At 31.8% G+C, this 13,750-nt stretch overlaps 1 protein-coding gene across 8 annotated transcripts in view; it reads left to right on the plus strand.

The window, feature by feature from the left end:
* Positions 1 to 13,750, plus strand: part of ANKIB1 (ankyrin repeat and IBR domain containing 1) — a 58,125-nt gene that overhangs the window by 40,708 nt on the left and 3,667 nt on the right. For 4 of the 8 annotated variants that reach the window (XM_026688204.2, XM_026688209.2, XM_087946487.1 and 1 more), the window contains 4 exons: positions 359 to 537; positions 2,008 to 2,059; positions 9,900 to 10,011; positions 13,597 to 13,730. In XM_026688204.2, the coding sequence (XP_026543989.1) occupies positions 359 to 537; positions 2,008 to 2,059; positions 9,900 to 10,011; positions 13,597 to 13,730 (477 nt within the window). The remainder of the gene's footprint in view (positions 1 to 358; positions 538 to 2,007; positions 2,060 to 9,899; positions 10,012 to 13,596; positions 13,731 to 13,750) is intronic. The other 4 variants (XM_026688208.2, XM_087946490.1, XM_026688207.2 and 1 more) reach the window with 3 other exon arrangements.

A 13,750-nucleotide genomic window follows, 5' to 3' on the forward strand; every position in this document is an offset into this window, starting at 1 on the left:
TTAAAATGTTAATTTCAAATGAATTACACTTATTAAACTCTTGGTGTTGCTGCCAAACTAAAACACAAATGATTTCTCTTTTTTTTTATTATTGGTATAGTAAAAAGTGCATTATTGCATGTGTTGTAATGTTTCCTGTTTAAGTAGATTATATAATTATAAAATAATAAGCCATTTTATTGGAACCATAGTTAATTTTAGATACATCCCCTAATCATTATAATAGGGAATGCATATATTTATACTTGTCTTCATTACTGATTATATAGCAGACACTTTTTATGACATATATTTGCTGGAAATTGCACCATTTTTCACCTTGTGAAGTGTTGGTTAAAGTTATTATTTTCTATTATAGACAGACCTTGAAATGGTTACAGAAGATCTTGCTCAAAAAGTAAACAGACCTTACCTTCGTACTCCCCGCCATAAAATCATCCGGGCAGCTTGCCTTGTTCAACAGAAGAGGCAAGAATTCTTAGCCTCTGTAGCCCGTGGAGTTGCTCCTGCTGATTCCCCAGAAGCTCCAAGGCGCAGGTAATCCCATAAAATAGAGATTTGCATCCCCAAAGAAGTGCAATTTGTAAGTACCAAGTATGGTAAGCCTGTCTCACAATCTTATTTGCTGAGAGTAAGGTATTGTAAGCTGATGATGTCCAGTTATTTGGACTGCAACTCCTTACATTCTCTTATATGTTGCCTTTTGAATAGCTGACTTTTTTTTTAGAATACAGAATCATGCCAACACCAGGAATTAGGGCCCTGTGCATTTGTAAATATACTAGATAGTCTGATTAACGTATTAATTCCCCTAATCCTGCTGATACCTCACATGGCATTAAAAACCTGGTTTTGTAATGGAGCCTGGGGCCTCAATAGCTTCTTTCATGGCTCCTTTGAATGTTTGTAAGTCTTCTCAGATACTAATTTTATATCATTTTTGGTATTTTAACTCTGGTTTTCACTCTTCTTAATTCGGAGCTGCCCAAATTCATATTTATGAAATGGACAGTTTATACATTGAATACATAAATTTTATTCTCATACTTAATCATATTAAATCAAATATACCAAATATTATTTATAGGGGAAGGAAAACTTTTATTTCCTATATTGTATATTTTATGCATTCTATTTATTTATTGTAAGCTGCCTAGAGTAACACCTGTAAGATGGGCCGCTATATAAATAAATTAAATAAATGTGAAAGTACCTTGAAAATAAAATTACACCTGAAAATTAATCATGATAGAGAAAATGTGATACACTTTTAAATAAAAAGCACAAAAAAATTCTAACAAGGTTAATGTGTTCTTCTCGAACTGATTCAGAAAGAGATTACTTCAACCACTCATTTTCAACACAAGGATAGAAGGTTGAATTGTAATTTTTGATATTTCTGATTCAAATATTGCATTAGACTGTCAGGTTCTCAATGTAGTCATTTAAGTCCATTCTAACTAAATGTGTATGGTATACCTTTTCCTGAGGCATTAGCAGAAAATTTCCTCCAAGATCCAAAGATCCTTGACCTTCCTTGCCTTCAAGAAAGCAGGATGTAAGGCTGGATGTTACTGAATTGTTTGGTTCCATTTCCTCCTCTCCTACACCATTAGAATTTGATTTAATTGTTCTACTATTTTAATCCTTGCTAGTTACCCAGAGTCCCTATTAGTGGTAGCCAAGAAAGTTGAAATTATAAATAAATAAATTATAAATGTTGTTGTTGGCCAACTAGGAAGTAGCACTAGCATTAGCTACCCATGCTTCAACTGAAAAAGTTGGTGGGATTGGTTGGAGTGGGATATGTTTTTTGTGTCCATGCAATGAATGAATGTTTAGATTGATAATTTGAAATCTTGAGCAATTTTAAATTTTCTTGGCTTATTAACGCTATTAAAATTATATAAATAGCTAATTAGCAAATAACTTTTCAATTGTCTGGTTGAGGGGAAATTGTTCATAGTTAATTCTGTTCTCCAATAACAAAGTATGTTTAATTTATAGCTTTGCTGGTGGAACATGGGATTGGGAATATTTAGGATTTGCATCCCCCGAGGTAATTTTTGTCATTTTTAGTTATATAAATTTACTTATTACAGAAATGATTAAGGAATTTCACTTTGCATGAATAGCTTCCCAATGGTTGTTGCAAATTGTACAAAAGTTTGCAAGGTGTGGATGGGCTTTCTATTTTTTGTAGCTTTACAATGCAAGAATTTTTTTTTCTATCCAGTGGTGAATAATATATAACAGATTAATTTCTGTCCTGAAGGGTTTGATTGGGCGCCCTGGTTTTCCAGCTTCTGAATGTCTGCTTGAGTTCTGGCAGGGCAAATGATGATAATTGTCACAACTGAAATAGATTTTTGAACTTAGTTAAACAAATGAGAGCAATTATGTTCCATCCCTTGCAAATGAAGCTCCCGATTTCCTCCTGATTGTTAGAAAATGAAAGCTGCACGTCAGGTTGTCATGGCAGAGCAACCTTGCCAACAGTGTACCACAAAACAACAGTCACTCACCGAGCTGGCTCCTGAATTGAGTTTACTATTTAGCTATGTTATTGGTACATAATTTTCATTTTTAAAAAATGCTTCTTACTTGGCTATAGTTATATCGTTATAAGAATTTTAAAATCTGGCCTTTCAATAAGCATTTGTTCCTGTAAGACCATTTTAAATTTTTTCTGCACAGGCATTGGATCACAAACAAAAAAAGCTAGATGTAACATTGTAACAGATTAGCCAGAAGAATTTAACTTTCTTTTTGTATTATGGAAACATGTTTTTTTTTTTTACATGTGCGGTATGATGACCAATATTTTTATCTTTCTTTGTGCTCTTGGTATCTTGCCCATAAAGTTGATGCTTCTGCACAGAGTTCATGTTGGAAACATCTAGGTGGAAAGGCAACGCCTTTTCTTTTTTCTTTTTCCTCTGCCCTACAGTTTTCTCCCTTCCCTTTTCCCTCCCTTGTTTTCTAATTGTTTTCTTTTGTATTTTATATTCAGATAAACCAATAAAATTTTTGAAATACAGGAAACATCTAGCGCTGTGGAAGATCTTTTGGCAGAAATATCTTTATCCAAGCATGCATATTCCTGGCTATAGTTTCTCCCCTTCTCTGGGCAGTTCCTTTTCTTACAGCAAAACAGGCAATGACATCTGAATTTTTCTTCTCAGAGAACATTTGTTTCCTCTTGTTTTTCTTTATGGATGACAAAGGAAAAAATGTGTTGTTTCTTTTAGTTTTATCTTTGTAAATCTTGCCTTTTAAAAAATGTATTTAAAAATGTATTGTCTACATGCAATTTCACTCCATTCCAACCTGCACCATTCAAAAGATTGCAGAGTTTGTGGCATATAAAATAGTCTTCAGGAAGTATTCTGAGTATAGACAATCACTTTGTCTCATCTTCACTAAACAAGCTTGGAGGGATTGTACTTCTGAAAATGATAATGATTATGGCAACCTCTTCTCTGGAGTTGTAATTGGTAATATTATTTTAAACTGAGCATTTCTTTCTTTTTCATAACTTTATTGAATATTTTAAAAATGAAGATCAAAACTAATACCAACTAATATACATAAGAAGGAAAAAAGAGATAGAAATCAAAGAAAAACTAAAAGTGAAAGAAAAGGGGGAATAGAAAAGAAAGGAAAAAGATAACAACAATTTGTGGCTTCAGTCTTCTTTACAGCAATTATAAGTACAATTTATAAATTTACCTCTTTTTCTAAAGCTTCAATATGATTCTTGTCTTTCTATAATCTCATATCTAATCAACAAAATGTAAACCATAAGTTCATTTTTTCTGTTATATGCAAAAAGTCCATAAAGGATTTCCAATTAATAATAAACATGTCTTTTCCCTAATCAAGTAAATCAGTTTGGCCATCTCAGCAAGTTACATCATCTTCATGAACCAATCTTCCATTGTAGGTATTGCAGAAAGTATATAAATACAGTACAATAATCTGGCTGTACTTACATTAAAAAAAATCAAAGTTCTCAGACTTTTTCCAATTCTTTGTTCATCAATTCCAGAAGAAAGATTTCTGTTTCAATTGTACCTTAAACTTTAAAATTTTCTGAATCAATGTATTTGAACCCAAAATATTCTGTACTTCTACCAAGAGGGATGAATGTCCTTCTTATTGTTCACATTTCCAAGGTAATTTTGAAGTGCTTTTATGCTTTCTAGACAATTTTGTCTGATGAAAGAGTGGGTGCTGCTAAGAAAACATTCAAAAACAACATAAAGTTACTTGCAAAAGCCCTTAACTTGTAAAGTTTTCTTAAAAATATTTACTCCCTCAATCCTCTAATTCCCTCAATCCTCTTATTCAGTATTTCAAGAACCAAAGTAAACAAGATAGGAGACAGTACACATACCTGTCCTGTTCCTTTCTGTATCCTTTGTTTGATTCCAGTAGTAGTTATTCATGCTTCCTTTAAAGTATAAATCATTCTTACATTTTATAAAGTTCTTTCCAAAGTTCATTATCTTACAAAACTTTGAACAAGAAAGCCACATTCAAATTATTTCAAAATTTGAACAAGGAGGTCCAATCCAAGGACTACTATAGATCTAAGAACATCAAGTGGCTTGTTTTTATTATACCAAATATTCCAAAATGTCCAGCACATTTCTAATAGTGTCTGTAACACTATTTTAGGTAAAAATCCATATTGAGCCCCATGAATAAATTCTTTAAAAAATATTTTTGGTCTGTCAGTTAGCATGTTGTAAACAACTTTTACTCATTCAATAATGATTCAATTTATACTTCCTTGTAAAGCCAAATTTTGTTCCTCTTTAGGTATTACTACCATATTAGCCTCTTTCCAACTTCCTTACTTTTTTGTTTCTTGTAAGATATTAATTGTATTTTGTAAAAGTTGTAAAAAAATCATCCTCAAAACATTTATAATAAGAACCTAGTAATCCATCCAATCCAGGCACCTTTTCAGCTAATCTTTTGTATAGCTTCACAAATTTCCCTTATTGTTATTGTTATAGATCCATTCATAATTTGTTTCTGTTATTTTGTAATCCTCAATAAAATTTAGGAATACATCTATGTTCTTCAGAGATACGTTACTTGCATTATGCAAGTTGAAATAATATTGGTGAAATGCCTTTCGTATTATCATGCTATCCATTAGTACAGTATCTTACATTTGTAATTTCAACATTATTTTCTTTTTTGTAATGTATATGCCAGACATTTATCTGGTTTGTTTACAAACTCAAGGGATTTTTTTCTTTTTTTTTTCTTTATATTGTTCATTTTTATTTCCATTTATCTAACTGTTAACATAGATAACAGTCATTGTAGAACTTGAGACATCTTGCCTTGTCTGGAAATTTATTTAATTTTTTTTTCTCCTTATATTATCTAATATACCTGGCGTTTTCTTCTGCCTCTTTTTTGTTATTGGTTTGTCTTGTTATGTTGTTTTATTATGTTGTATAAAATAACTTCCGATAAAAATTTTATTTTTGTCCCAAACAATTCTTAAACCAATACTTTTATCTAAATTATTTCTAAACATTTTTTTTTACAATACTCCAGTATTTCTTATTTCTATAGAACTTAAGAACTGGATTTTCTTTCACAAATTCATAGGATTATGATCCAAAAAAGTATTTGGCAGTATCCCTACTTTAGAAACCTTACTAGGCAGACTCTTCAAAATCCAAATGATATCTATCTTAGAAAAGCATCTTGTTTTTCAGAAAAAGTAGGTATATTCTCTTGAAGTTTGCATTCCTATTATCTTCTGATTACCCCTCCCCTCCCACTTGTGACTGTATAACTGTAACTTTGTCGCTTGCATCCTTACGATTTATATTGACTGTTTCTTAGTATGATTTGATCGCTTATTGTACCCTATGACTATTATTAACTGTTGTACCTGATGATTCTTGCCTCTTTGACGAATGTATCTTTTCTTTTATGTATATTGAGAGTATTTGTACCAAGACAAATTCCTTGTGTGTCCAATCACACTTGGCCAATAGAGAATTCTATTCAATTCTATTGAATTGCTGATTTTGTTTATATATAAATTGTCCATCAAATCAAAGAAAAAGTTGGTGGTTTGCATTGAATTAATTTTAATATTCTTCTCAGACCTTCTAGCCAGTTGTAGGGAGACCATTCTGGAATTGAGCATTTCTAAACAAGTCCCAATAATGATGTTTTTAAATAATCTCTGGTTCAGGTGGTCACATCATTTTCTAATACTTTCCCCCCATTGCATTGCATCTAATAAAATCTAAGTAGTGTTCTTGAACATAAAGGAAATAGATAATTTAAAAAAGCTCTTTCTATATTTTTAAACCAGATGGATATACCACAGAGCAGGTTAGATTTGGTCTGATTTTAAAATGCAAAGTTTTAGCCTCCTGTGGTTTTAACAGTATGGCCATTTTTAGCATTTTGTTTCTGTGGGTCCAATAGTCAATGATTTCACAGAATGGCATGTACTACTTTCAATTGCTGCAAATTACAGATTTTAGTATTTTATCACAAAAGGTTATTCCATTAGTATTAGTGAATTATTCCACTGATTTCTTTTCAAAGGAAGTGATGAAACTTTTGGCTTCAGTTTAAAAGGCACCATTACTCATATGTAGCCAATGGATGAGTTAGTTCACTTCTGATCTTGTTAGGAACTTTTAAATTACTTTCTACAATCTATATTTAATTTCACTTACTTTTCAAGAATCTTTTATTCGGTTGTGAGCTCTTATGAGTTGATCGTGTTATTTCTATACTACAAGAACTAAACATGTTGATTTTATTTAAAGTTTCTTCACAAACTTGTTTCTGCTTCCTACTAATTATTTGTCTTACCTGCTTCATATCTTTCTACATCATACCTTAGGTATTTGTAGAGCATTAGATTTTTTGTGGATTGTATTACTTCGGTTATTCATATGCTACCAAAGTTGGCTAACCTTACTTCAGAGTTCTGCAAAGTGATTACCTGCCACTTTGCAAGCAGAGATCTTATAGAAAGTTTTTCCAAAATTATTTTCTTTTCATTGTAAAGTAACTGCTTGATCAGAACCTTATATGTTTCATTCAATATGATTGGGAAAAAAATTTACAGAAAAAAATTCAGAGGCTAGTGCTCTTTTGTACTTGTGTTTTGGCATATTCTTGTATCTCTGTTGTTGTAAGCTTGTTACTTAGCTTTACAAAAGAACCAGAGAGATCATGGATTAAAAATACAGATTGCTTACCTCTGACTGTAGTTCTTCAGATGGTCATCTGTGGAGTCACTCAGCTATTATCTCATCTATCACGTCTCATAAAGACTCACTTTTTTTCAAGGGCTGAGCCAGTTTTGGGAAATTAAAGGAACAGGTGGAAACTATGATCAAGTGTATCCATTTGGTGGTGAGTGTTTCCAGCAAAAAGACTGTTGCAACCCTGACCCAGGTTCCTATGCAGGAACATTATTCACATGTGTAGCAGCATAGTTGACTATGTCGTTTTATCTTTAGCATTTTGTTTTTGATCTGTGCCTTACAATTAGCACCATCATTTCTATAAATGAATTCATCATACTGTTGCAAGATAGCACAGTGGACTGAATAAAAACTGGAAAAATGAACAGGAAAGAAACACTATCCATGTAGCTATTTGATCCCAATTAGATCCAGCCTAATGTATCATCAGCAGGTACAAAAGATTACAAAATGAAAAAATAAACCTTGCTAAAGGCACATAAAATATAAATATGAAAATATGAAGCTAATTAACTGGGATAGAGAGGAAGGATATTTTTTTCTTCAATCCTTTCTTTAGGATTGTTTGTGATTTATATAATTGCATACTTATGCATATTTTCTTTTTATAGTCACTGGATAGCATTATGCTTGCAAGACCATAGTTTGCTTCTTATAGTCAAATAAACTGGCTGGCTTTTTTCCAATAATTAAATGTTTGCAATAAAACATTTTAATTATTCAAAATCAGCTAATCTTATTTGAAGTTTGCACTGCTGTATAACTGGTATAAGAGAAATTAATGATTTTATTTAAGAATGTGCCTGTTTATTATATAATGCTAAACAATGAAATTATTACCTAAACTAAACTTGATCAATATTTAAGTAAGATGAGAATATTTTGAATAGTTGAAGCAAGTTAGTAAAAAAAAAATCACCTTAGAAGCATTAGATGAAAAGTTTGTCTAATTCAGAATTCTTATCATTGACTTTTTCCCCAAGAAACTCCTCTGAATTATTTCATGTATTTTATATCACTGACAGAATCTGATTATGGTATTAGTTAGAAAAAATATCATTATAATGTACAGTCTTTTCAAGTATCCCCCATCCATTATCCATCACATTCTGAATTAGTCAGAAATTAAAGCTATTTATGCTTATGTGAAATACATACTATTTCTGGACAACTAATAAATATTGCTGATATGTCTACAATGACTGTTCAGAAGTCCTCCATTAAGTTCCATTGCTACTGTAGATGTGTACTCAAATTTTTGAACTGTGTTCTTGATTTTTTAAATAAAGAATACTTATCAGTTAGGACAAGGTAGACTTCTTTTTTTTCCCCAAAAGTTTTTTTATTTTTTAAATTTTATACATCTTTTTACATGAGCAACGTTTCCAGATTATAACACTTGTACATAGTCATACTTTCATTTCCATTAATCTTATATAATATTAACTCATATCATTATCCATTTCACTCATCTTAAAATAAATTTGCATTTCATATTTCAGTTCATTGATTCAATATCAATATCATTTCATCCATACATAAGTTTTAAAATCTTTATCCCCTATTATTTCAATTTTTAGCTTACCACCTATTTTATTTTACATTACACATCATTATTATGGACTAGGTATACTTCAAAATAATTTGGACTGCAGATTTCTATGGTCCTTCAAAAAAATAAAATAAGACAAAACAAAACAAAAGAAAAAGTGACTGAAAATAATTCAACATTCACCCTGTTTTCATTTTGAACAAAAAATGTTCCAGGCTTTCACAGAACTGAAAGTCAAGAATTTTTTTCCCCATTACATGATAAGTAGGTTGATGAGAAAATATGCTGATTAGATCAATTGGACATTTCTGAATATGACTGATTCATGACAATGAGTTTGCTAGGATGCTTAGTCCAAAGGTATAATTTATCAATACGACACTCGCTAAAACTGCTGCAGGTTATTTTGGTAATTAGCTCAAGAGAAAAGAACACTTGATAGGCTGAGCTAGTAGACTTGCTGAGTGTTTTAACAGAGGCATCAGGAAATTTTTGTTGGCAATACTTATTTTATTATACAAAAAGTAGAAGGGAAACAAAAGTCTGTTCATCTACTCTGCTATATTGTTATCAGTACTGATAAAAAAGAATAAGAGCATACAATATCAGTTTCACTAATGCAGGCTCAGAGTTTATATTGAATTTATTCCCTAACATCAAATATATCCTCAACTTTTAAGGATATTGAATTTAGATACAGACACACAAAACACAACATACACATACACACTCAATTATATATAAAATAATACATGCATATATTATACTAAGCTGATTTAGTTTAAATTCATAGCCTTGAAATACTCATCAAAATGCAACCACTCATGCAGCAGTAGCAGCTTCATTGATCTAGTAGCTGAATTTATTTAGCAAATTTATTTATTTTTGGAGTTTTATTTACAAAAACTGCATGGTGTTGGTTGCTACTTAGTTATTTACTTTTTATGAAACAGGTGATTTTATAGTGCATAAAATCACAGGGAGTATTTTTTTTTCTCCATTAAGCGTGCTGTTTGTTGTGCTCCAAATATACTACTGCATGCTTCCCTGTATTTTGTAACGTTTGGTTTATGCAGGAATATGCTGAATTTCAGTATCGGAGGAGACACAGACAGCGCCGAAGGGGAGATATGCAGAGTCTGCTGAGTAATGCTCCAGATCCTGATGATCCAAGTGAGAGTACACTAGGTAACATTTTCTTATAGTGTCTTTATTTTCCTTTTAACTTTCTTGATGTTCTGTTATTTAATCAGAGGTTTAATTCTGGGCTATCATTCAGTTCTTTTTCAAGCAAAAAGAGGTGATTCATTAACATGATTACCATATTAATCACCAAAGAGAATTCCTTGTTTAAGTCCTCAAAAGGAAAGCAAAATATTTGAAAACAGATACCATATTTCTGACTTTGACAAAATGAAAATTGGAGACACATAGAAGTATGCTTAACAAGTGTAGGATTCTCAGAATTTATTAGATTGCATAAAGATGGAAATAAAGATGGAATTTTATCTTTCATAATAAATGGAGAATTAGATCACTTTTGTCCTTTCTGCTGTGTTAAAAAAAAGTATAAAGCATCATTTGAGGTGCTTTCTATTTTGTCGTTCATATAGAATCTATATCTCGATATTTTAGAAATGTGTCTTTTTATTTTTATTTAACATTCTTAAAAGTTAAATAAGAAATAGAACTATCTTTAAATTTAAAAAAATAGACATCAAAGGAAAAAATAGAAAATGGAAAAGACAATACAAACTAAATCCTCAATCTAAAAAAAGGGGGGGAGAGAAATCTACATTACATTTTATACTTATCAATAGTCACTGATTTACTCATACAATATTATAATATAATCAGTACAAAATTTTGTTATAAAGTATCACAAAATCTGATAAAGTAATACGTATTGCTTTATCTGATTAGTAGAAAATGCTATTTTTCTGAATACTAAAATAGTATTATTTATATAATAGTAAATACTAAATACAAAAAATAGAAGATACTAATTGTCCTTTTCCAGAACAGATATCCAACAATTATTCCCTGACATCTGAAATAATACCGGTATTACATTTCAAATTTCTCAATATAATTCTTCAAGTCACCTCCCAGCTTGATATAGTTTAGTGAGATCTAGTCTTAGGCACAAAGACAACTGAGTGGCCTTGGACCAATCTCTCCACCCTACGAAGAAAGCATTGGGGAAATCAAAAATCTTGCCAGGAAACCTGGAGAAGCTAATCTAAGCAGTCACCATGTGTCAAAGCCTGACTTTTTTTTTTCCAATTTTTTTTTTATTTCAATCTACATATAACAACAATACATTAACAGTGTGGCATCAATATATCATACATATCTCATTGCATATATTCATATTAATTCATACTTCTTCAATATTTATTTTCAACCTTACTCTCTCCAAATGCCTACCACCATATCAGTTAAACATACCTAGTAATTCCATTATTCAATTTTCTCCCTGTTTTCATTTTATTTTTTAAATAAAAAATTCTCATTTGGCAAGCAGTATGGTTCCAGGTTTCACATCTCAATACAAACATGACCATAGTTACCTATTCATTTTATTTGTTTAATTTCATATTACGTCATCCTTATTATTAAATATTAAGCTTATCCAATCCCAATTCATATTCTCTTATCTCTATTTTACAGTATTATCTAAAATTCTCATCTCAATTCTATGTTCATTTATTCAATTCCAAATCCTAATATATCTCCTCCATTTTTCTTAGTATATTCTCATAGCTTATTTTACAATGTTATCTAAAATTCTCATCTCCTTTCTATTGTTATTTCTCATGTTATTTTTTTCTGTCACATTTGTCATTTTATCAACCCTTATCTGTAAATATAATTGTCCCCTCTAGTTAATAATTCAAACTAACCACCTTCATTTTCCTAAATATCAATCTCCCTAATATAAAACACAAATAAATAAATAAATACATAAATATCTCAGATTCCACATTATATTTTCTCTATAAATCATCTATATATTACAAAATGCTATTTTCAATATATTCTTATACACCCCAACACATTGCCTTGTGGAATCCCCTTCCTTATCCCTTTTTTTTCACCATTATCTCTCACTCTTTGAACAGTGTACCTTCTTTTCATCCTTGTTTGTTTCCTCTTCCTCTTTATTTTCTGGTCCTTTCTCTTAATTCCCTTTTTCCCCATTCTTATTCCCCTCCCTTTCTGATTCCAGTTATTAAACTTTTCTCTCTCCCTCTTTTGATATTTCTTTTGCACTTCCTTTTTCTCCTTTTCCCTTCTCTCTTTAACCATTTTCCAAACCATTCCCACTTTTATCATCGCATTAGACCACAATTTTTTTATTCTAATTCCTTTCCCTCCCTGCCTAAATAATTGTTGTTCATTTTGTCCTTCTGAGTTGGCTTCTTCTTTATAAAACTCCTCCTCCTCTGGTTTATTATATTCTTGTGTATGCTGAGTCACCATTTCTAATTTCTGGAATACATAGTTACACATTTCAAGTTTGATTTTTATCATGTCCCTTTTATTTTGCATATCCGATCTTATGTCTTGTAAGTCCAGTCTTATATTAACAAGTAGCTCCTCCATTACATCTTCTCCTTTTTTCTTTTTCTTTCCTCTTCCTTAATAGCTGAAATCCTCTTTTTTAATGGATATATTCAATCCCAGAGTCTAGTATATTATTTCAGCCAATATCTTTTGAGTTTATTTTCAACAATTCATACTCTTGAATCTTTATTCTGAATCCTCTAATTGGCCTCTCAACTGTTTCCAAAATTACTGGCAATAGTAAAGTTCCTTTTATTTTCTTTCAAGTTCCAAAATCCAAAGTCTCAAAAAGACCAGACACTCATTTTAAAACATGGTACAGTTTTCCTGTACCATCAGGTGCGCTCTTGAGTCTTTTTCTTTTTAACTTTTTTTGTTAAATATAGTATTTTTATTAAGCTCGCTAATTTCAATCATTAACTATTCTTTTCAATACACTCAATTCCAGCATTTAGTTATGCTTTGTAAGTGCCCACAGTTCAATATCTGTCCAGTTTAATTTTTAAACCTTTGTTGTGTTAATGTATTTTCCTTTAAATTTCTCCTCCAGATTAGTCCAATAGAATAATCAAATCCAAATTTAAAAACCAATGTTCTTTCTCACTTTCTCTGTTTGCCACTTCCACACACTTTCCTCCAAAATAGCCCTTTAATTTGATACCGGGGTACCTCAAAAGTGATGTCCTTTGCCTGATTTACACTCTGCTTGCTACTTCTCTCTCCAGCACAAAACTTTGTTTCCCGGAATGTTCTTCGTCTTTGTGGTGGCCATTTTAAGACCACCATTGCAACTTGCCTTCGGGAGGGATTTTCCTGTCAGGGAGGGGAGTTGTGGCTCCCCTCGACCCTCCAGGCGATTTCCCCCTTCTTCACCACCCCACCAGGGTGGTTCTAGTCCCCATTGGGACCCTCCAGCAAGAGAGCTCAGGCGAAACCGCACACAATCTCAGATTCCATACTGACACTGACAAGAAACAAACCGGAAGTCCCGACAAAGCCTGACTTGAAGGCACTCCCTTCCCAAAGTTATTAAAAGAATATTTGCTAGGTATATATGTGAGAGAGAGAGAAAGAGGGAAGGAGGGAGGGAGAGTGGGAGGGAGGGAGAGTGGAAGGGAGGGAGGGAGGGAGAGATGTCTCAATGGATTAAAAATGTTGGGAGAAAAGTAATCTTGTATTAATTTGTAAACTTTCCTTGAGCAGATACTCAAGAAGCTGGCAGTAACAGAAGACACGGTAATTCCATGGTGAGTTCAGCTTCCATGAGTATCCTTCACAGCTCTTCTCTTCATGACTATACTCCTGTTAGTCGCTCTGAAAACCAGGATTCTCTGCAGGTATAGTCTTTTATCTTTTC

This window comes from Notechis scutatus, chromosome Z (assembly GCF_049901735.1).
Source record: "Notechis scutatus isolate UNSWTSFEM ecotype Mainland chromosome Z, rNotScu1.2, whole genome shotgun sequence".
In the NCBI taxonomy this organism is placed as follows: Eukaryota; Metazoa; Chordata; class Lepidosauria; order Squamata; family Elapidae; genus Notechis; species Notechis scutatus.